This window comes from Ctenopharyngodon idella, chromosome 8 (genome assembly GCF_019924925.1).
Source record: "Ctenopharyngodon idella isolate HZGC_01 chromosome 8, HZGC01, whole genome shotgun sequence".
Classification (NCBI taxonomy): domain Eukaryota; kingdom Metazoa; phylum Chordata; class Actinopteri; order Cypriniformes; family Xenocyprididae; genus Ctenopharyngodon; species Ctenopharyngodon idella.
Window position 1 is genome coordinate 7,268,048 of NC_067227.1, and position 25,625 is coordinate 7,293,672.

At 35.0% G+C, this 25,625-nt stretch overlaps 1 protein-coding gene across 3 annotated transcripts in view; it reads left to right on the plus strand.

Moving 5' to 3' along the window:
- grk5l (G protein-coupled receptor kinase 5 like) overlaps window positions 1-25,625 on the plus strand; it is a 60,823-nt gene that overhangs the window by 19,563 nt on the left and 15,635 nt on the right. For all 3 annotated transcript variants that reach the window (XM_051901952.1, XM_051901954.1, XM_051901951.1), the window contains exons 2-5: window positions 15,288-15,383; window positions 16,454-16,566; window positions 24,399-24,476; window positions 24,565-24,662. In XM_051901952.1, coding sequence (XP_051757912.1) covers window positions 15,288-15,383; window positions 16,454-16,566; window positions 24,399-24,476; window positions 24,565-24,662 — 385 coding nt within the window. The remainder of the gene's footprint in view (window positions 1-15,287; window positions 15,384-16,453; window positions 16,567-24,398; window positions 24,477-24,564; window positions 24,663-25,625) is intronic.

A 25,625-nucleotide genomic window follows, 5' to 3' on the forward strand; every position in this document is an offset into this window, starting at 1 on the left:
TTCTCCAAGAAGAGGTTGGACCTAGGTCAAGATTCTTTGTGAAAATGTTTCAAATTTTAAACCATTCCTCACATACAGCTATCATAATGACTTCAGAAGATGTGGAACCAATGAAATTGTATAGACTGCTTTTATACTTTTATGGTGCTTTTTGTCATTTTTGGAGCTTGACTGTCCTCATTCACCTCAGCACAGCCAGTACATTCTTCCAAAAATGACCTTTTGTGAAGAAATTCCTACAGATTTGGAATGACATGAGGGTGAGTAAATGATGACAGCATTTCTATGTTTGGGAGAACTGTCCCTTTAAATGGCGCAGACTTTATGTTGAATCTTTTACAAAGCAAGCACTGTTAAGTTGAGCCAAAGTGAGCATGGCCTGATTGCTAAGTTTCTCTTGGTCATGACTCCTTGAGTTCTTTGAAAAGCTGTTTGAAGCCAGTGCCCTTAAAGCGATAATAAAAAGACAAATGACCGCATCGCACTGGAACATTTCAACAAAAGGCCTCTTCCTCCAATAGTCCTGGCCTTCACCTTTGGAAAAGGCGGCACTTTTTTACATCCTGTGGCACAAAGGCTTCTGTTGTAGTTTGAGGGGCCACACCTTGGAGAAGTCCTTAAACACATAAGCACATGGACTAGAAGATCAACTATGTATAGAGCAGGTTTGTTTTCACTTAACACAGGTAGTCGGGTCACTTTTATTTTCTGTACCCAGACTGTGTTGGCTACCGTTAGTAGTCCGGGCCGTGGCAAAGCTGAGTTAAATAAACACCAGCTGTGCTGAGGTTTTGTTTGTTAGTTTCTAACACATTGGCTGTCTTTTGGAAACCAGTTGTGTGTTCTCACTTATGTTGACATGGACTGACATAAAACCTGATAAAGCCATGCCTTTAACATAATTTCACGCTGTTTTATTATCACATACTTTAAAATTTGCTGCCTTAATATCACTCCATATATGGTCCCAATTTTTATTGATGCACAATATTTGCCCTGAAATTGATTTTCAAGGGCATTTTTTCCTAGACATATTAAACTATGTTTATGTTTTTCAAAGAAGTCTCTTATTCTCACCAAGGCTGCATTTTTTGGATCAAAAATACAGTAATAATGTGAAATATTATAAGAATTTAAAATATTTTAATGTATTTTACATAGTATTTTTTTTCCCTGCAGCGGCAAATTCTCAGCAGCCATTATTCCAGTTTTCAGTGTCACATGATCCTTCAGAAATCATTCTAATATGCTGATTTGGAGCTCAAAAAACCCTGGTACTTTTTTTCCCCAGGATTCTTTGATGAGTTAAAGTTAAAAAGAACAGCATATATTTTTCTGTAACAATCTTTACTGTCATTTTTGATCAATTTAATCTGTCCTTGCTGAATAAAAATATGAATTAAAAAAAAACAAAAACTTTTGAATGTTATATGCCACAAATGTACAATGAAATGATGACAGCATTTAAATTTTTGGGTAAACTATCCCTTTAAATTAATTGTAAATTTGTACATTTTTAAATTAAGTATTTGACATATTGGGTGAACTATCCCTTTAAATAAATTCTCAACTTTAAACAACTGTGACTTTTGACTATCAAATCAATGAAAAAGAAATCATTACACTACATCAACCCACTAAATACCCTTACTGGTTAATTAGTTACTTTGGATATTCAAATGTTTACAAAACAGAGGTGAATTTTAAAAGACTGTAATGCAGTATTTGTCTTTATGGGAAGTCATATATTGATAGTGGTTTACAGATCCTCCAACTGCTCTGGGATGAGCACCGGCAGCATTTAGGTAGATACACCTGTAATAAATTATTATGAAACATATTGAACTTTAGATAACGGATGAAAAGCAGAGAAGTTCACTGTGACGGCATCTTCATCCCCACTTTTTACCAGCATTTTTGCCCCAAGGCCTGGTTAATTTCTTACACAGGTCACAACCCACCCCTTCCTACTCAAAAAGGGTCTACAAGCTAGAACAGTGTGTATGTATGTGTATATATATATATATATATATATATATATATATATATATATATATATATATATATATATATATAGCGATGCAATGTTTTACCTCTTTTTTTTTTATGGCTATTTGAGTTGTTTGACATTATTTTAGAAGTGCTACACAGACGGTTAAACACAAGTAAAGAAGCATTCTCTTTTTATTGTGCATGCTATTATTATAAGTATAAACAGCTTTCTCTTGTCTTCCGGGAAGATCCTCTCTACTCGTGAAAAGGCTTGTGTAATGCATGCAGTCACACTTTGTGTGTGTGTGTGTGTGTGTGTGTGTGTGTCTGTGTGTCTTGAACAAGTCTGTGAATGCTTTGCTAACCAAGTCTGTTAACTCTGCGAATTCAGTGACTGTAGTTTCATTCTTAAAACGTGAAAGTGAATGTACACAAATGGCAAACATGGCCTCAGAAGTGCTGTCATAAATTTTGACACATATTTATGGATGTTTCTTCAACCATTAGCACATTTTATATCATACTATTTAAAAGCTACTTTTTCCATATACTTTTCATGTAAAGATTTTATTCACCCTCATCCCTGACCAAGGGAAACAATCATGCATCGAGTCCATTGTGGTATCATTTCCACTGACCAACAGTTTTGCCACAAATAAGCTGGAATGAAATCATATAAATAAATAAAAAATAAATAAATCAAATAGATGTGTTATATTTATATAATTTTAAATGAACAAATAAGTCTAAAAATTTTGTTATCTAAAAAACCCATGGGCCAAAATGCTCATTCTGTCACATCCAACCACTATGTGAACATGAATTAGTCTTGAAAATGTAGTCGCTTAGTCTGTTGTGCTACATTATCAAATTCTGTCATGCTTAAATCATGTTGTCTGCATTTGAGTGCTTTCAATGAGTTTTTAAGAAGCTGAGCTGACATTGAGGCAAATAAAAGAATGCCATTCAAACAAGCACTACAAATTAAAACCCTAGTCTTTTGCATGATTACATGCCAATGAGGTTTGCATGTGGCACTATTTGACTGTGTGGCGTAAATGCAAATCGCTCTCCAGAAACTGACATGTTGCCATCACAAGAGATGTCTGTTTTCTCTTCATTCATTGCATGCAGCTTATTGGTAATCAGCATCACATTTTATTTCATTGATTTTTTTTTTTTTTTTTTGGTCGTCATTCTGTCAGTGTGTGCATGCAAACCAAAGAGGCACAATTTTGCTTATGCGTGCTTTTGATGTTGATTTCTTAAAGAGTTTATTATTGTGGTATAGTGTGTTTGAATGTTGCCACTGTTTCCTGTTTGACATCTGCTTTCAGCCATCAGAGCACAAGAGATGCTAGATAAGACTGTGATGTTTGATACACTGTCAACAAGCAATTGGTATGTTTAGTAATGGTTTAGCCTTTAAAAGCCAATTCACACTGCACAGACAAACGCCAACAAACAAATTGGCAGCTGGATTTAGAATTTTATGAAAAATAACTGTCATGTTCACACTGCCAACACCAACAAACACTGACTGAAAATGGTCAGTCAGGTGAAAACCAACTCCGACCAACTCTAACAGACACCAATAGGGGTAACACACTGATCGGACAAAACCCAACAAACGTGTTTGTTGGTGTTTGTCTGTGTGGTGTGAACTGGCCTTGACATGTTTAAATTGCTTCAAAATAAAAAGCATATTTTATGTAGCTATTTATTTATTAACTGTTCTTTAGCTTTTATTAATAAATAAATCTAAATAATAACTTGATGACATGATAAATGATCATTAGACTTCAGATGCTCTGTAAACACTTGCAGGTGTCATGAAAATCAGATTTAATTTAACAGAGCTGAATGTTTCCCAAACTACCTCACTCACAGATCATTAATGTTTAAAAGTATTTCAAGTTCATTTTGACATGGCTTTATTGGAATGTGTTTGAGCATGTATTTTAATCCACTGGGATAATAGCATTGTTTGTTTGTTTTAAACTGGTTCATTGAAATGTCCAAAAGAACTGGTTAGCAGAAAACAATCAAACTTTCTGTCACCATTTCACCACTGTGACCCTTTCAGGCCGATTTGCAGACCATTTGCAATTATGATTGGTTTGGAATATCGTATTATTTGAGTAATCAGCCCATCACAGTGCCATGGAAACACTGCCTTCTCTTATGAGACTTTTCACCAGTATTTCTCCTCTTACATTCTCAATGATTTCATTGAGAACACAATGAGTTCAAAGTGGGCCGAAAAAGACACTGTTTGTTACTCTCAGGAAAAAAATTCGTTAACACTTTATTTTGATGGTCTACTTTAGACAATCTAGTCTGTTCAGTGTTGATTCACTTCTGTTGTAATGATCATCAATTATTAAATTAGATCAATATGGATATAAAGCAACTCTAGAGAAAACAGTGATGTCATCGTCCAGCTCTGTTCAGTTGTCATCCAATAGTGTCAGTGCAGTCAAATCAATAATATTGTTGAATATTAAGTGTCCCCAACTAAGCAAGCCAGAGGCGACAGTGGCAAGGAACCCAAACTCCATCAGGTGACAGAATGGAGAAAAAAAACAGGCTCAGTCAGGGGGCCAGTTCTCATTTGGCCAAACAAAGCAACTTGGTGTGGTTGTCAACTAACTCTCATTTGAGTGTTAGTAGACTGTCTGCTCAAAGGGAAAGTTCACCCAAAAATGAAAATTCTGTCATCGTTTACTCCCCCTCAAGTTGTTCCAAACCTGTATAAATTTCTTTGTTCTGCTGTACACAAAAAAAAGTTATTTGGTAGAATTTTTGTAACCAAGCAGATCTCGCCCCCCATTGACTACTATAGTAGGGAAAAAAAATACTATGGTAGTCAGTGGGGGGGATGGGGCGAGATTTGCTTGGTTGCAAACATTTGCAGTATAACCATACTTATTAGTGAATAATCAGAGTAATAATCAGTGAATATAGCAGGTAAACTGGAGTGAAGAGTTCTGCTCATGTCATGTAAATATCTTACTGTGATTAAGTCCTTACTCTGATCATTAGAAATAATTGCATTATTGGTGCACATGTAAACGTAGTCAATCTTCCAAATATCTTCCTTTGTGTACAGCAGAACAAAGAAATTTATACAGGTTTGGAACAACTTGAGGGGGAGTAAACAATGACAGAATTTTCATTTTTGGGTGAACTATCCCTTTAAGCAGACAGCCTACTAATACTCTGAGCGTTAGTTGACATGTAGTTGCAAAGTTACTTAGAATGTCTAAAGTGGACCATCAAAAACGAGTGTAGCTTAAAAAAAAAAAAAATGTATACACCTATTTGATACATTATTACTTATAGCCTAACTATTTTAGTTTTTGTATTGTCTATTTTTTTTCCTCTGCATTTTTTTTTTTTTTTTTTTTGCATCTACATTTTTTCATGTTGGCTACATCCCTTGCCTTCTCAGAGAAAACGCCCCGATGTAAAAATATACCTGCTACCTCATGTTTGCAACAATACAGTGCACGTACAGTTGGTTTTTTCTGTCTGGTTGATATGGGCCTGCTATTTTTCATCTGATTTGTTCCCTTCCTCAGGATGTGGTTTACTGGTGAACAGTCTGTGTGGATGAACGATTAAGCAAGAAAATGCAGTGAGCAAAAGCATGCAGTTGTGCGTCTGAGCTCTGCAGCTTGCACAAAAGGAAAAAAAAAAACACACAACATGAGCGATCTGTTAAAGATAAAGAACTACAGTATTCCTGCACATTTAAAGTCAGCATGTAAACGGAAGTTGTGATGGACTTTTCTTTTCTTGTGAACAAGAAAAAATGTAGGGCGGGACTTGATTTTGTCCATTAGGGATTGATTGGTTTGTTGGTAGCCCCGCCCCTTTTCTGCGCTGCGCTCGTTGTCTTTTGTCTTCCGGTTCGTATTTCCACAGCGATCTTACGTATTTATGAATTAACTGCTCGTTTTAAAATCTTCCCGTTCTACTGACATTTGTTAAGACACCTGCTTTAAACATTGCAATGCTCATGATAACTTTCATTAAGTCTACAACAAGTAAATCCACTTCACCAGCTAAATATTCTTTGACAGTGATGCCATACAGAGCTTCCGTGAAAACGGAAGTTCAAAGACAATATTATAAAGATGGCGGCGCCCTTGTTTCTCTGGCACATACTGTAGAGTGGTGGAACTATGATGTCACTTTGTAGGCCAATCGGCAGTTAACATCAGGCTTTTAGATTAACGCAAAAAAAAAAAAAAACGTTCTGTGATCAACAAAAGTTCATGATACTTACATGTTTTGTCCATCAAGATAGTTTTCACAGATGAACAAAGCCTAAATACACTCACCAAAAGTAAATAGCTAAAGGTAGGCTATAAACGAACTACACCATGGTTGCACGACTTCAACGTCACCATCAGTAAGCTTCCGACAACTCTTTCAGTCTTTATCTAAAAACATTTTCCCTGAAAGTTTGAATTAGAGTAGTTTGTAAGAGCGCAGTTATAACCATACCAAGGCTGTAAAAGCGGACTGAGCTTACCTGATTGGCGTGATGACGTTTAATGTTGCCGACAGCCTCTGTAGTCCGATTTAGCCACTTGTTAGCAACTGTCATTTTCAAGACATCACGGGTAGGTTAATACTGATGTATTTTATGCCGTAGAATAAATCGTAAAAGTATCTTGAGCTTGTGTTAACCACGGACCTTATTTCAGCCATTTAACCAAAAACCCATTTAAGTAAACCATTGATTTTGGGACGATGGTTGTATAAATTAATATATAGTTTATGCAATATAATAGTATAATTAAAAATATAACATTTTAAAATGTTATTTTATATAAATTATTTTATAAATATATAAACAAATTATTGATTATTATTAAAAATATATATTTACAGTCAAACCAAAATTTATTCAGACACCTTGAACATTTCATTCATTAATAAAGTTTATTCACTATAGTTTAAAAAATGGTAAAATATGACAAGATCTCAGAGTTAAACTGTGTCAGAATAAATTAATCTTAATTATGTCAGATAACACTTAAGCAAAACATGGTCAGGTCAAAGTGTCTGAATAATTTTTTGGTTCCAAATTTTTATTAATTTTACTGGTAGTCCACTGTATGAAGAATTTTTGAGTATAATATGTCACAGTTTACTTTATTTTGCTATCCTCACTTACATAAATGAACTATAGTGTCCTGCACCCACTAGTAAAAACATATAAAAAATGTCTGAATAATTTTTACTTTGACTGTACTTGCCCTTGTTTCATTTCAAACTTGTATGCTATTGTTTTTTTCTCATGTAAAAAAAAAAATATAATGGAGAAAAACGTTAGGATGAATAAATGACATATAATGAATAACAAAATAACTACATTTTTATTTTTGGGTGAACTATTGTCAATATCTAGGCCTTCTTCATTTATCTGTCATACTTGGTAACCTCCACCATATCCGATGTAGCAGTAGATGTGAGTTGGCCTACAAGACATCATTGAAAAACCTCTCCCCAAAGATCGATTCTATAACCATACAAGGAAACAGCAGTGCTGCTGTTGCGTTGCAGATTTCTCGTCAATCAAAGTGCGGTCAGGTTCCTCTTTAGTTCACACAGTCACACATGTATATTTAGCCAGAGGTATAGTACACACATACACAGAGCAAGTATACACAAAAGTGCCGTTTTATGCTCAGAAAGTGAAACTAGGTTGTGGCTGGTCGGCTGTTTCTTTTCCTCTCGTACTATCACACCTTAATAATTCTCTAGCATCTCTTCTAACTGATCACGATAAAAGTGTGGTCAATCACATGCTTTAAATGCTTTATGGGGTTTTGAAACAACTGTGATGGCTGACGGCAGGCGTTAGATTCACACTTTCAATTTTTCAAGCAGTCACGAGTCATTTAGTTTAGTTTTGCGCATGTGTAGCCAAGTGTGATGTACATGTACTGTGCCATGTTCATGTGCATTTTTTTTTTAGTAAATTTTACTAAAATGGCACACAATTTTATTTAACAAAAAGAACATAATATGCAAAATGTTTGGATTGGTTTATATAAATAAGTTCTTTCCGCATTTTTCCATCTTCTAAAAACATTGTTAGTGCGTTTGTTAATATCTTGCTCTGTTTTTATGTTGTTAATATTTTCCTCAGCTGTATTTTAATTACTACCTTAATTAAAACCCATGATATTTTAATTTTATGTTTATTATCTAATTGTAATATTTTAGTTTTTAGTCTTGTCATCATTTTTGACTAAATTAAATAATTTAAAACAAAGTATTAGTGAGCATCATAAATGGCAAAAATGTGTTTGGCAAAATCATACTTAAAAATACTAGATTCTCATCATGTTCATTTATTTAATAATTAGACTAATATTAATTATGTTTTCAGCCACCAAAAAAGTATAACGTTTACTGTTTGCCGTGTTTGAATTTTTAACATTACTCCTTTTGTTTTCCTTGGGTTTGGAACAACATGAGAGTAAATAATGGAATAGTTCAGCCAAAAAGGAAAAAGATCTTTTTTCATTAGAGACGGGGCTTGCAGAATGGATTTTGGTATGATTTCAAGCCATGAAGACTAAAGGTTAATAATTGATCATAATCCATTATCAATTCATTGCTAATTTTAGACCCTCAACTGATGTTGAACATGGATTGTTTATCAAGTCAACTAGGTGTTGCATGCAATCGCTTAGGCTACTCGTTTTTCCATGACACCGCGTCTATTGAGTCAATACCTGTTATAGTCTCACCAGACCACCAACTAAAACACCAGCACTCTGGTTGCAGAAAAAGAAAATAGACACTGAATCCACGGGATCAAGAAAATGAACGTCATAATATGAAGTTGAAGTGCACCAAGTACAGAAACTCCATAGAATTCATTTCCTGAGTGTAAATCACTCAGTCTGAAGAATGTTATTTGAGGCATTATATGAAGTATACAGAGCAATACAATTATAAATTTCAGCAGACTGGATTTTACATACTGAGGTGGTGTAAAATTGTTGTAAATGGGTTGTACTTCAGTTTGTGGATTGCGGTCAATAAACAAACCCTTAATGTGACGCTCACAGACGCGTGAACATAATTACTTGAACAGGTTCTACAGTTCATTGTATTGTTTTATTTTACAGTTGTCGTTCCTATAACAACTCTGCTTCCCATTATTTGAATTGTTATATAATCTGCATTTAACTGTAGTTAATGTGCTCTCTAAAGACTTAGACCTCTGAATCACCAAGTAAAAAAATCATCAAAAGTACAACGGCCTAAAGTTGCAATGCAGTAAATGACGACAATGTTACCGTCATGCGGGGTGTGTATCTGCCGTCGCTCCATGTTTTTGACCGCCGCACGGCAGACCGTTGTGAAGCATATTTTTATATTGTGCACATTAGGTCATATCCATAAAACGAACATGAAACAAAAGGGTGTAGTCTGAGTCTTGTGGAACAAATTAAACAGGCTCACTAATTCTTCAACATAATATGGCCTCCTTTTTGTTAAAGCCGTCTCTGACATGTAATACATTCATGTGTATGTAAGGACACAAAGAGACACACAATTGATTTCCTGTCATTCTCTCTATGGTGTGTGTTTTAGTGTATTGATCACTCTATGTACAGTGCGGGCACTCTATAAATGCTGCCCAAATTGTGAGATCTATTGTCAAAATAAATGAACAGTCAAAGGTTACCAATAATAGTCAAAAAATAATAGTAATGAAGTCACAAAATCCATGAAATAAGGCTACCCAAACAAATTTTTGAATGGTAGTGTATAAATATAGGCACAATTGATATTGGGTTGTTGTTGTTTTTCAGCATTTGAGCATGCTTTAAGATATGAGAAATGTGTGTCCACATTTTTGACTGATCCAGACAAACTGAAATAATGTTTTGAAGACTTGAGACCTGATAAAATTATGAATGTATATGACATCAAGCACATCCTAGCACAGCTTCTGAAAATTTGCAGGAACTTCTCAAAACACAAAAATCCTGCTGGTCAGCTATCATGGGACCCATTTTAAAGTATAAATTCTGTTGTATACAATAGGGTAATTTTTTGAGGCCTACGGGCCTTTTTTTTCACTCATTCAAAAGAAATAGCATTCTAAAGTTTTACTGAAGCTGGTTGTGAGAAACTGAAAAAGGCACAATACAAAAGGGTGCTTGCCATTCCTAAATGAAGATACACACAAGCACCTGACCGTGCTGTGGCTCACACACAGTAATTCATGCCATGACTGGAATTCCAGGACTGAATCCTCACTCATTTTGATAATGATAACAACATAGTGAGTTTGCCAAGCACTTGTAAATGCTAAACGCTGGGATCCGCTTTCCTTCACAATGTTTTCAGCTTAGCCGTGTGTGTATGTGACCTGTTTACTTTTGAGGAGTAGTTCTGTAGTCATCACTAATGATAAAGATTTGACTAACTGTCTGATTTGTTAGGACTGCATATCTGCACTGTCATTTTGAAAATGATTAAATCTGTTTGTTCAGACAGTGTTTTCAATAGTTTTGTCACAGGGAGACATATGAGAGTAGCTGTTGTTGTGGAATGCAAGTGGATGAAGCACTGCAGATTTCACCAATGCTTTCTTTCATCATCTCATCTTATAATGCAGAGTCCCAGTAATTTAAAAATAAAGACAAAGTAAATGGTTACTGCAGTTGTTCTGATCTGATGCATGTCGAGCTGATCTGAGCACATATATACAAAACATTTACATAAAACTGTGTACGCCTTGCATCCACCTAAACCTCTCCAAATAATGAGACCGGATCCCTATCCCGCTTCAGTCATAAGGGTGGTGCTTTAACCTCACTTTTCCAGCTGTAATAATCAGCAAGGGCTACATCAAGCTCTCTAAATGTCTATATTCTCAGAAAATTCTATTCTTGTTTATATTACTTGGTTGAGTGAGCATCAAGCCTTCTGACCTTCGCTGTCGATCTGACTCTTCTAGTTGGATAGACTGAAAGGAAGGAGGTTAATTACATCTCCGTTTTTTGACCCACTTTCTTCCAGGTGTTTTACGTTGTTTGATGCTTTGACTTCAGCTGGCCCGTGATGCGTGCTCTGACTTGAACAGACCTCTGGCAGGATGATGTAAAGCAAACATTCTTCTCTGGTGTGATTAGCATCTGTTTTTTTCTTTCTGTGGCAATAAGGTCACCATTACTCCTGCTGTCACATTCCCCTGAATCTGTAACAAGCACACACTCACGCACACACATGCGCACACACACACACACACACACACACACATTAAGGATTATGTAAGCTGCAAGTTTTTGGCAAATAGTGCATTTCTCCTGATCAGATCATTATGTTTGTTGCGAATGGTTTAGTCTTTTTCTATTCTATAAAAAACTAACTTTTTTTATTTTGTGTGTGTGCGTGCGTGCGTGTGCGTGTGTGTGTGTGTTAAAAGCAGTGTTGGTGGTAAAGCATTACAAGTAACACAAGTTACATAATCAGATTACTTTTTTCAAGTAACTAGTAAAGTGACACATTACTTTTAAATTTACAATAAAATACCTGAGTTTATTTTTTATATAAATAATGCAAGTTACTTTATTTTCCCATTTATTGACTGACACTTCTCCTGTTCCAATGTTGAGAGAAATCAGGAGTAAGTGCAGAGGTGTTGTGTGTGTGCTGTGTGAACATGATGGTTACTGTAGGTCTAGACTAAATGTGAGCTTGCATTTACTCATTTCACTTGCACAAAAACAGATTCAGTATTCCTCAAAATTAATAAAACAGAAAAATGCAGTATTATGCAAACTCAGAATATTACACAAACCTCCAATAATTAAATATGTTAAATTACTCAAACATACTTTTTGTATTTAATCTCTCTTTATTAATCAATGTATTTGCTGCTGACTTTTGATGATCTAGTTCAACCATACTAATAAGCCTGACTTAGTTAAACATCACTTTATTATTATTATTAATATTGCTGAAGTAAGAGTTTTGAGCTTCTCCTGCATCCTGTTCTTCTGCAATCCAGAATGAGCTGAAAGGCGTGAATTTGCATTTCCTCTAGCCTGAGGCTTATTAATTTCACTTTTGTTGTGAAAAGGCCTTTACATTTGCCAAAATATATATATTTTTTTTTGCTATTAAAGAACAAACAAGCAAGCCCAGCCCACATGAGAAAAAGTAATGCAAAAATAATGTAATGTAATACTTACATAAAAAGTAACTATTTATGCAATTAGTTACTTTTTTTGGGAGTAACGCAATATTGTAATGCATTATTTTTTGCTTGAGGGCGAAATGTTTTGGTTACACAAATTCTCTTTACGCAACAGAATTACACAATTGAAAGCTTTTTTTTTTTTTTTTTTTTTGGTTCTCAATTTCATCAGTTTGACCGTATCTTTAGTCTGTACCAACAATTCCTTGTTTACAATTCCTTGTTTACTAAGAAGACAGTAACAGTGTCAGTGAAGAGCTTGAAATTAAATATTGAAACGTGAGGTACGAAGAAAACAAATATCAAGGTAAATATCATTTGCGAGCAAAATATTTTTTCTATTTGGTTATTTCAAATCGTCAGTATTGTAATTTGATGCAAAGTATTTAATTGTATTCGGGATGCATAAAGTACTAGCTATGAAATTAGCATATGGAAGACAAAGGAGTCTGCCATTTGAATGTGTAGAAGATGTGACTGAAAAAAACAAAATCTGTTGGTTCTAAAATATGATGGTTCAGACAATTGACAGAATTGTCTTGTGATACAGTGTAGAAAGTGTTGAGATTTTATTTTCTAAAAGTCCACAGGGCCAAAAGTGCCCATAGTTGAATAAGTGCCCTGTCCCAAATGCCGCACTTGATGTGTATTTCAGCCAGTGACTTGCAGGAGCATATACTAAACTGAATTTCCTGCATAACAATAAGATTTGAAGGGAATGTAAAAAGGAAAAAGATGAATAATATTGTGTGAAATATTCAGTAACACACAGGTATTCATAATGTACATTATTTTCATAAATTTCATAAATTATAACCAAAGTAAAAATGCATTATAATATTTGCATATTCCTTGTTACATCTGAAATTGGTTGTTTGTCATGTTTTAATGCATCATACTTTCTAAAAGTGTAACAGTGAATAGATAAGTATTATAATGTATTATAACTGTGGTTACAATTATTCATGGACCATACCATGCAAGGTTTTACCAAATATTCGACTAGTAATTTTGATATGGTTCATTGCTCTTGAAAATTGTTAATTTAGATACACACAATTACTGTAACATTCCTCACATATTTATTTAAGGTGGCTGAATTTGGCTTGTACTAACTTCTCTTAAAAATCCTGCAGTTTGGTGGGAAAAGATTTGATTTGTGGTATCTCATGAGCCAGTGGCTCCTAATTAGCAAGGCCTGTCATGTACGTGAGATGAATGTCTTTAAGGACCGGACTTGGGCTTTAACTACCCTGGTTGTTTGTGTTAGGAAACATTCAGCATTATTCACAGTGCTGGGAATGGTCAATGGCTAAATGCTCCATGTTCCCATTCTGGAGTGGGAGCACCATACAGCGTATTCTCCTTGAATTCAAATCCCGAGTGAAAAGAAGTGATAAAGAGCACTTTTGTACTAACTGTATCTAACTGTAGCAGAAGCTGCTCTGTTTTATTGGCCTCTATAAGTTAGAATGATTCAAAAGGCAAACAGTTATTGCAGAGCGTGACATAGTTTGTTGTAAAAGCTCCTCTTTTCTCTTGGGAGGGAATGCATATTTTTGACCTGTGTTGACGTCAGAAATGACACACTCGTTTTAACTAGAGCTTACTTACTCTCAGGCTGAGAGACCAGATGCTGACATGTTTTATTACACTGCACATGTTCAAAGTCACAAGGAGATTTCATGAGGTTCAAAGCTAATTAGCGGTCACATAAAGTATCCTGGCATTTAAAGACAGCATGAAACGGCATTTGCAACGCATTGTATAATGTGATGTATATTCAACTGGAATTCTACTATTGTCCTGTAAACGGTATTTTATTCATAAGGAATTGGAATTTGAAAAGTGTGTGATATTTTGTTATTGGTTAATATTATTTTTCTTTTCCCATGCACAGTTATTAGCCCTGTACAGCCTGATATATGAAATAGTAGTCTGATTTTTTTTTTTTTTTTTTTAATGGAACTGTTTATTGAAACTGTGTTGAGTATTATATTTGACACATCAGGCTTTAATGGCTCATATAGTATGAGTATATGATATAGGAGATATGCAAATTGGTGCAGATGTTATTTATACTGTTTATGGCCAAAAAGTGTGCTAAAGTTCTGATAGCTTGTAATAGCTGTCTGATAGCATTATAGCAGACTATTTACATAAAATGAATTGTCACAGATATCTCCCAATTACAGGTCATATAAAACATATCATCATCTGGTCTCTCAGCTGATGTAATAATATTTGATACATAATGTTTTGTTTTTTAGAAAAGTCAAGTTAAAATGTATATATGAATAAACAAGTAAACCTAAGAGAGCTTTGATCATAAAACTAAACATTTATATAACTAACTAAATGTTTAAATATCATTTTAATAAGACGTAATTGGGAGATATTAGTGACAACTGATATTTACTGTACATGTCTTATTAAAATTATATTTAAATGTTTAGTTTTATGATGAAAGCTCTGTAGTTTTAATAGTGTGGGCAAAACATATAATGCAATGCAATACAATGATGACTGGTGTTCAAATAAACCTTCCTCAAAGTCTTGATGAATCATATTTGATACTTTTTTTTTTTTTTTTTAGAAAAGTCATGTCAAAATGTATATATGAATAAACAAGTAAACCTAAGTTGCTTCTGTCTAGTAAATGTTCATCCTGAAATATTAATAACAGTAAAAGTTGTTCTTACATTTAGAAACTTTATAAAAATAAGTAAAGATTTCTTTGCAAAAAGACATGTGAACCACGACTTGAAGGGGGACGTTTTTACAATTATACTAAAAGGCTTTTTACCTGATTAAAAAAAAAGCATGATCTGTCAGTTAGAGGGCAGAAGGCATGAAGAAGATTGTGTACAAAAGGTTTTTCAGCAAAGTTTTGATCATGTTGATAATTTAGAAACTTGCATATCAAATATGATACAGCAGGCTTTATATGGTTAAGAATTTAAATGTTGTTTTTACTTGTTTACACTGATGTTTTGTTTTTTTTTTTGTTTTTTTTTAATGGCTACTTTTGTCTTTTTTCCGTATCTAGGTGGAGGAGGAAAACGGAAAGGAAGAAGTAAAAAATGGAGGGAGATTCTTCGTTTTCCTCATATCAGTCAGTGCACAGAATTGAGCAAAACCATCGGTAAAGTGTCCACACTCAACTTGTCTTGTTCATGAACTTCCTGTTATTTTTAGGCTCCTTGTCAGCTGTGGTGGTATCCTGGCCAAACTGTGACGTCATTTTGCTGTTCAGCATTGTTTAGTCATCTCTGAGTTTTGTCATTGTCTGAATCCCAATTTGCTTACTATCTGAGAAGTAGTATTTTAGATGAGGATTGGTGCTTCCCAAATTACAGTAGTAGTACGTCAAAAAGTAGTCGAAAGTGCCCGGATGTCATACTTGTCCAAGTGGATTTGCAAATATGCAACCTTGCATGTTTTGATGTAATATTGCGCACAATTTCTTGAGCTACAGATGAGAAGGAGTGACTTTCATTCACTTACATTGACTTACATTTTCAATTGTTTAACGGTAACAATCAATTCAAGACTCAATTTGCCCCAGCAACAGTTTAATGTATACTTGTTAAATAAAAGTATTAATTTGTTTCAAAAAAACAAAAATCTAACTGACCACAAACTTTTAAATTGTTGTGTATATTATAGATCAAAATTATAAATGTATAAAGTTAAGTAATGTTACATTTTGAAGTAGTTAATTTAGCTAGATGCTAACACATGCTAGAAAAAGGGGACTGCATTATCCATATGTGATTTTATGACATGTTATTACGTTCCAATACTTGCTCATTGTCTTAATACATACTTAAAGGGACAGTTCACCCAAAAATGAAAATAACGTCACAATTTACTCACCCTCAGGTTGTTCCAAACCTGTATGACTTTCTTTCTTCTGCATATAATATTTTGAAGAACTGTTTTTGTCCATGCAATAAAAGTCAGTGGCATTTAAAACAATATTTAGCCCTGCTGGCTCTCATTGTATGGACAAAATGTCATCTTTTATCTACCAAAGAAGACAGTAATACAGTTTTGAAACAACATGAGGGTGAGTAAATGACAGAACTTCCTATGAAAGTGTATACTTTCCCATTTACATCTTTTTTTACACAGTATATATCAAAGTCACCATCAATCACTGTATCATGATAGCACATTTTTGAGAAGTTTTCCTATTGTTTTGTTTCTCAGAGCGGGACTACTTCAGCCTGTGTGAGAAGCAGCCCATCGGGAGACTTCTGTTCCGCCTCTACTGTGAGACCCGACCAGAGATGCAGCGATGCATCCAACTTCTGGACGCCATGGTATGTCAGGGCACACATACACGTCTCCAACGATCAATGCACCTGCTTTATGTTCTAAAAAAAATTGAATTTAAGGTCATCAAAACAACTTTTAGTCACTAATTGCTGGTTCTTTCTAGCAGTTCATCTTCTCTCAAAATCTCTTGCCCGCTTAAACTCTCTCAGGATTCTTGTTAACCCCTCCACCAATGTTCCACTGGCCTGGACAACATGCCTCCCACATAACTAGCTTGGCTATCATGGAATAAAGCCCAAAATATCAGTACCGGCATGTGGTCACTGAATGAGGCCATTGTCTGGTCTCTCCAACACCCCTATAGACCCCAAACAGTCTGAACCCCAGGAACCTGAACCCATGACAGGAAGTCACCATCATAAAACATGGGGCAGCATATTTGTGTTTTTTTAGGACATGGAAAAGGTGTTCATCTTGTTTATGGGGTCTTGGAACTTTTGCCTCTTCATTTTAACAAAAAGTCTTTGTGCTGTGGTGCTGTGTACTTGAATAGCGGAAGCTTTGTTGATATGTTACAGAGACGCATGTGAATGTCTGAAAGTCAAATGAAAAAAAAAATGTCATAAACATAAAAGCATCATACAATCGTCCCTGGGTTACCAGAGATGGTCTTATTATTGGAAGATATGAGGGTCCGTGGCGCTACCATTGGACCTTTGAGGGTCCGTGGCTCTACTATTGGCGTAATGACCAACTAGGATTACGTGTGCCTTGATAACCATACACATTACAGCCTTCACGTCATTAAATTTCTTTTAAAGTTGTGCAACAGTCAGTCACTGTTTGCAGATACCATAGAAATGAATGGGAAGTGCCGTCAACGGAATCCTACATGTTGCAAAATTGTCTGTGACTTATCTTATAAAACAGCATTTTTTCTGTGTAAACTCTAAAAATAGATCAATCCAAAACTAATGTTTAATGGCAAACATGTTAAAGATTAGTCGTTAGGCTGTTGATTCATTAAATGATAAGCTGTTTTTCCCACAAAAGCAGCTTATTCAGCATAGTAAAGCCTCTCTTCCATTGACATCCATTAAAAAGGCCTCTGGTCTCCTTTCCTGCATTTCATTTAATTTTCATTTCACTTTTATTTGTATAGCGCTTTTCACAATATGTTGTTTCAAAATTGCTTTACAGAAAATGCATGTTTCTACATTACAATTTAGAGTAATCTGTTATCAAATGAATGTCCATATGTCAGAAATGCACAGTTCTAAGATAATACAAATCATGCAGTTAGCTAACATCATGTATTCATTTAGGTAGAAGCAATGAGCTTGTTAAAGGCATCAGTAGCAATATTGGTATCGGCGATACTGCCCTTCATTCATAGTACTTAGTAAAAGATGCCATTAAACAAATATTTAACCATCTTAATGTTGTTTCTACATTAATTTGGAGATTCAGTGTTGTGCTTCACCCTAAAATCAAGTCAAGAAAATAATATTTTGCCTGAAGTAAATAAAACTTAATTAAGAGTCATTAGAAATAAAATAGGACCCCACAATTCTTATTACTATAGTGCCAAAAAAATAAAATAAACACTATCACTTAAAAGTTTGGGGTCTGTTTTTTTTAATGTTTTTGAAAGAAGTCTCTTATGCTTGTATTAAGTTTAAATAACAGAATTTATTTGTAATAGAAATATTTTTTTAACGTGATAAATATCTTTACTGTCACAAAAATCTTGCTGACCCCAAACTTTTTTATGCAAAATATGTTTTCCAATATTTGTTTTGATTTATAGGGTGAAATACTCTGCATACTCTTGGCTTTGTGAGATTCACCCAATTAAACTGTATTCTGTAGTCAAGAAGAAGAAAAAATGCCCTTCATGGTCTGACATACATCAAAATCAGTTCTGGATTCAGATTTGAATTACAAATTGAATGTAAACACAGAGATGCATTGAACTGAAAATACTTGAATGTGCTTGATGTATGTACGCATATGTTCTGCCGGCAGCAAGTGTGCATGTGCGTGTTTGTGCGAGCCACCATAAGGAAAGAGCCCGGGGGGTTTTTTGAGGCCTGCTCTGACGTCAGAAAGTAGCGGGATCTCAATTGTTGTGGGGAGTTAGACGGCACTGTCTGTGTCTGCTCTGTGTGAGATCTCTGTGTGTGTGACAGAAGGAAAGAAGTGCAAGAACTTTATTGCGAGAAACCTCCTCGCACATTATTTAGGTTTATGTGTACACAAAGACAAATGAAATGTGTATGCTGCTGACCTTTTTGGTCTGGGTTTTGTTTTTCCATCTCAGTGGAGGCGGAATACTCTGATGTTATCACACACATCAGATTGGCCCAGTTCCTCTGTGTCAGAGGCAGCCCGCCATTTGTTTTGGCCTGGTAGCTCTACTGTACCATTCAGAGCCACTGACGTAGGTCTGTTCTCAAACCACTATTATGATTGGATCTCTCTCTCCCTATCTGTCTCTCTCTCTTTATATATGTGTGTGTGTGTGTGTGTGTGTGTGTGTGTGTGTGTGTGTGTGTCTGTGTGTGTGGTCCTGGTAAACCCTACGTTATGGGGACAAAATGTCCCCACACGGATAGATCCGAAATCTTTGTCCTTGTGGGAACATTTTTTGGTCCCCATGAGGAAAACAGCTTATAAATAATACTGTGGTGTTTTTTTATAAGCTAAAGTGGTGTTTTTTTTTTGAAAATGTAAAATGCAGAAAGTTTTCTGTGATGGGTAGGGTTAGGGTTAGGGGATAGAATGTACGGTATAAATATCATTATGTCTGTGAAAAGTCGCCCATAAACATGAAAACCCAATGTGTGTGTGTGAGAGAGATTGCTAGTGTTTATATTTGCTGCTTTTTTCCATGCGGTGACCTTTAACATGCAGGCATAGCAAATTCCCCTGCAAATTCCATCATTTCCCATTCAAAAGATGGCAGAGAAAGCAGAATTTAATCTGTGTCTCCTTTCCTAATGTCACTATCATCTAACAACGGTATAAAATCTAAAGTAGAAAAAGATGTTTTCTGGGTTCAGTTCAGATTAACTTCAATCAACAGCATTTGTGGTACAATAACACGCCAAAAAATAACATTGGCACGTACCCAGCAAAAATTACTGTTCCAATAAAGTGCTTACAATGGAAGTACGTGGAGCCAGGGAATAAACATGACAATACACATTGTTTTACAAGTATAGCCAGAAGATCTAAACATTGTACATTCACTAACTGTGCGTAGTTGCTTATTTATGTGTAAACCCTTTGTGTAAATATTTTCATGCAGAAGTAGTAATTTGTGCATGATTATAAGAATAACATTTATAACCTTGTCCTTGTTTTAGTGTTTTTAGGAAACATCAATTTTAATTTTCTAAAATACATTTGCAAATATTGTTATAATCCAGTGAGTTTTTGTGAGGTTTTTATATGCAGCATTGTGTATATTATTATTATTATTATTATTATTATTATTATTATTGAATTATACAATTATTATTATTAATAATAATATAAACAAAAATTACACTACCGTTTAAAGGTTTGGTCAGTTAAAAAAAATAAATTTGTTAAACAAGTCTCTGATGCTCACCAAGGCTGGATTTATTTGATCAAAAATAAAATAAAAACAGTAATATTGTGGGAAAATTATTACAATTCAAAATAACTGTTTTCTATTTTAATATATTTTAAAATGTCATTTATTCCTGTGAAGGTTTAACCTTTACTCCAGTCTTCAGTGTCACATGATCCTTCAGAAATCATTTCAATATGCTGATTTGGTGCTCAAGAAACATTTCTTATTATTAGCAATGTTGAAAACAGTTGTACTGCTTAATGTTTTTGTGCAGTGATCTTTTTTTTTTTTTTTTTCAGGATTATTGTCTTTAATTTCAATTTATTGTCTCCTTGCTAAAATAAGTTTTTTTTTGTTTGTTTGTTTTTTTAAATAAAAATCTTACAGACCCCAAACTTTTGATCTTTTGTATGCACATCATAGCTTGATCTGAGATCATTTCTGCATCAAAATGCAGCCGATCTGGGGTAGTGTGTGTGTTTTAAGTATTGTGTTTCAGCTGGTTGAGAATGGTAAACAACTTGTCCTTGTTACTTACTAACTGTCGACACACACTCCCTCGTTTAAAATAATCCAGATTCATCAACATACCAACATATGAGGGTAAGAACAAATTTATGCTGATAAAGTTAATACACCCGGTCATTTTTGCAAGATACTCACAAGAATGGCAGAAAGTGATGCGACTTAACTGTAAAGCACTGTTTGCATGTAAATTGAAATTCCACCCGCAGTACTTACTATAGTAACTAACAACCAGAGGTTCAGCCGACTGGAGTAGTTGTATCACCTCAAAACAGACGATTTAAACAATTAGACAATTTAGGAGGATTTAAAAAAAATTTTTAGACAACCGTGAGCTTTACTCACCCTCAAGTCATCCTAGGTGTATATGACTTTCTTCTTTCTGATGAACACAATCAGAGTTATATTAATAAATATCCTGATGCATCCAAGCTTTATAATGGCAGTTAATGACACTTGACATTTGACTTGACATTTGATATTCAACAGTGCTTTGATCTGCCTGCATTGACACTATTCTTTTAAGAGCTGCTGTGCAGCCAAATAATGTACCAGTTATCAATGTAAAGCTGCTTTGACACAATCTACATTGTAAAAAGCGCTATATAAATAAAGGTGACTTGACTTGACTTGAATGGGACCAACGAGTATGCAGCTCAAGAAAGTGCATCCATCCATTATAAACATACTCCCCACGTCCGGGGGGTTGATAAAGGCCTTCTGAAGTGAAGAGATGCATTTGTGTAAGAAAAATATCTATATTTAACTTGTTATAAAGAAAATATCTAGCCAGACCGCCTTCCGTATTTAACCTTTTGAAGAAAGTGTAAAACTCTTGCAGTTTAAAATGCTTACTCTACGCCCTATGCTTTCTGTATTCAAATTACGAAAAATGAGTTGAATACGGAAGGCGGTCTGGCGGAAACTAGATATTTTACTTTATAACTTGTTAAATATGGATATTTTTCTTACAGAAATGCATCTCTTCGCTTCAGAAGGCCTTTATTAACCCCCGGAGCCGTGCGGAGTACATTTATGATCGATGGACGCACTTTCTTTAGCTTCATACTTATTGTTTCCTGTTCACTGCCATCATAAAGATAGGATGCATCAGGATATTTATTAATATAACTCCGATTGAGTTCATCAGAAAGAAGAAAGTCATATACACCTAGGATGGTTGAGGGTGAGTAAAGCTTGGGTAATTTTTTATTTTAAAGTGAACTAATCCTTTAATTTAGTCTTTTATTCGCATATAAACATTGATCAACACACATACATGGAGCTCATCAAATATGGTCAATGGCAGCTCAAACTTGCTTGACACACGAGAACCAATGAGGTTTAATCTTACATGTCACACAAGCATGTTTGAGCTTCCACAATGAGTATGACAAATTTTTCATTTGTGGGTGAACTATCCCTTTCACATAGGAGCTAGTTGAAATTATTTCAATAGAACGTGACTTCTATTGAACTCTGAACATTCCATGTAACATTCTTTTTTCTCCATCACTACTCGTGGCAATCTTCCAGTGGATGAGCTGCCAAATGTGTTAAGGGGAATGGAAATCATTCTGTATGTGTCGAGACACACACACACACACACACACACACACACACACACACACACACACACACACACACACACACACACACACACACACACAGTCCCCTACTATGTAATGACGTTCAGTGTATTTAGTGACGCTGCTGGGCCGTGCTGTGGCGCTCCAGGACCTTATGGAATCCTGCCGTGTTGACTGGCTGGTTACCAAGCAACCTGAAGTCACACACGGCGGGCTTCATGAAGCATGTGTGTGCGGCCGTGAAGCATATGTGTATGTGCCTTTCGTACTCTACAGCAGAGCCGTGTGACGCGGGTGCGGACACGTGATTTGTGCAAAAACATATTTGTGGGTACATATGCTTCGGTGTGGGCGCAAGATCTTGTGTGTATGTGTTTACATCATTCTGGATGGAACTGAGAGGGGGGCAGGTGGTCATGGAGAGTCTTGCGTAATGGGATCCATAGAGCACGAGGGCTGGAGAGAGTGTTGATGAGAGTGTCATCAAGTATTACCCCCCAACACAGACACACAGGCACATTTTCGGCCCTTAGGGAAAGGACGTGCCAGACTGTAGAGCTCATTCATTGTGTAATCACTCGCAGACTCAATTACATGATGCCTCTTCCTCATTCAGCATATAGAAATGGATAGCATCAGTAATGAAGTCATTGGATGTAGTTTCTTTTTTTCAGTGTTGAATAAGTGATATGAGTTTACTTAATACTCTCTGTCTGTCTCAATTTCATTAGTCTCAAGATTTTTGAGTATCGGCACAAAGTCTGGTCCACATTAGTGTCGTGTGACTAGATCTTTGACTAATACATAAAGTCTGGTCCACGTTGCAGCTTTTAATAACCATAAAAAATCTACTTAGACAGGAAGAGATTGTCTCGCTGACATTATAATTTGACATACCATAGTTGTTTATACATGCTTTGGGTTCTGAAATAGATTATACCATAATAATAGACTGGTGTGAAAAGTTAATTCATCAGAGCAGCGCTGACAAAAAGTTTCTGTGCGAGTGTGTGTCCGTACTAACGTTATACAGTACGTTTGAAAGAGAGAGAGGGAGAGAGAGAGAGAGAGTGTGCGTGAGAGAGTATGTGCTTTCAGGATACAATAAAACGTATTTTGTGGCAAAAACCATGACACTAATTTGTCGTTTTCATCCTATAGTTTACTATATTTATTTATTTGGTCGGTGTCGTTGTGGGTTTTGTTTCTTTTGCTGTTATAGGCTGTAAGGACCTTTTGAAATAACTGAAATCATTTAACGAAGTGATATGGAACTGTTAAGACCTGCCTAGAACTACTTTAGCCGTGCGTTTCTCTGAAAATAATTGCACACCTTAGAACGTTGATCAACCAATCAGTTTCGAGCATTCAACAGCCCCGTAGTATTAATTGAAGTATTTCTTCTAAAATGTATATTTTATTGTAGCTTTATATGAATTAACGAAAACAAATTATAATACTTTTTTTTTTTTTAAGTTTTAGTTAACAATAACAAACTGATTGCCAATTAAATTTATATTTTAATTTATTATTGCCGAATTAAAGGGATAGATCACCCAAAAATTACAGTTCTGTCATCATTTACTCACCCTCATATCATTTCAAACCTCTATGACTTTCTTTCTCCTGTGAAGCACAAAAGAAGATATATTGAAGAATGTTTCAGTTGTTTTTGTCCATAATATGAAAGTCAGTGGGGTCAAAAACATTGGACTTTCATTAAACATTGACTTAAAAAAAAAAAAAAGATGCTGATTTTTCAAAATATCTCCTTTTGAATTGAAGTGTCATGATGGGCAGATAAATCTGAAATAACTCAGAGTGATGTGTGAATAATTCAGTTTGATCTTAATGGTATGAACCTTAAAAACTTGGGAACTCAAGAAGGGCTGGGAACTTGTAAATCCAATTTTGTTTCTCAGTGGATGACTCATTAAAAAAGCTTGTTCTCCCTGACTCCCAGAAACTGCAATTTGCAATTTTTATGTGCAAAATACATCAGACTGGCTTCTGAGCCTGCCTACTATTTCAATAACTTCTAAATTAAGTGCATTATGTCATAAGGTGTCATTTATATTTTGGATTATGTTATGGCTTGTTTGTCTCAATGTTCAGTTATAACTTGTCGTGAGTAATTTGTTTGTATCTGGTAATTTAGGAGGACTACGAGGTGACACCAGATGAGAAGAGGAAGAGTCGAGGAGATGAGATCATCAAGAAATTTCTCACCAAGCAGGTGCGATTTGGTTTACTGTGTGTGTTAATTTTGGACCTTGAATGTCCCAGTGGGCATCAGTAATCAGAGCATGTTGTTTCTCTGACAGTCCTCTGAGTGTGTGGATGTTGCTGAAGGTCTTGCTGAAAGTTGCAGAGAAAATCTAGAACTGAGTCCCTGCAAGGAGATCTTCAGTGACTGTCGCAAGTAAGACAAATGCAAATATGCTTGTAAACACCTGGACCTCTGTTGCTCTTAAACTAAGCAAATTCAAATACTTTAACCTTGGCTCCAACCGTTCTTGTTACAGATATCTTGTGGTGTTTTTAGATTTGTATTAAAATGTTATTTATAATATAAAAGTTTATATATTATATAAATACTTTTTAATTTTTTTTTAAAAGTAAAGATTTTACTATGGCTTAATATTAGTTTGTATACTTGCAGTATGTGCTGAAGATATGTTCTTCGCTAGTGATGGGAAGTACACTACCATTGAGATGTTTCTATGCTCACCAAGGCTGAATTTATTTAAACAAGAATACAACAAAAAATGAAATATTATGAAATACTATTACAATTTTAAAATAAATGTTTTCTACTTTAATATATTTTAAAATGTAATTTATTCATGAGATGGCAGGGGCGGTTCTAGGATTTGATCGTCAGGGGAGCTTAGCCCTCAGTGAGAATCTGTAGCAAGAGACCATCGCCTAAATGGTGCCTCTTTAAATCGGCACCACTATATTAATATATTTTTATTTTTTTTTAGATTAGAAATTTATTTCCCTCTGCCATAACATTCACTGGCCTTACCTAAATAAATAAATAAATAAATAAAGTTATTGCTTTCGTTTTTTTTGACCGTAAAGGATACCAACATTTTAGATCCCATTTAAATTTCACAATTCTCAAATTACAAGCAATAGCACAAATAAATACAACAGAAAAAGATACAAATTAAACACTTGTGAAAATTGTATTACTGTATAAAGTAAATATACACAGATACTATAAAAGCTACAGAAGTTATTTAGTTAAGAGCAGTGAGTGACTATCTCTTTTTCTTTTGGTGTTTGATTAAAATTATTGAAACAGAAGGTATACTGTATGACTGTCACTTTAACACCTAATGCACGGATCTGTTATAATGACTCACGACATAACTGT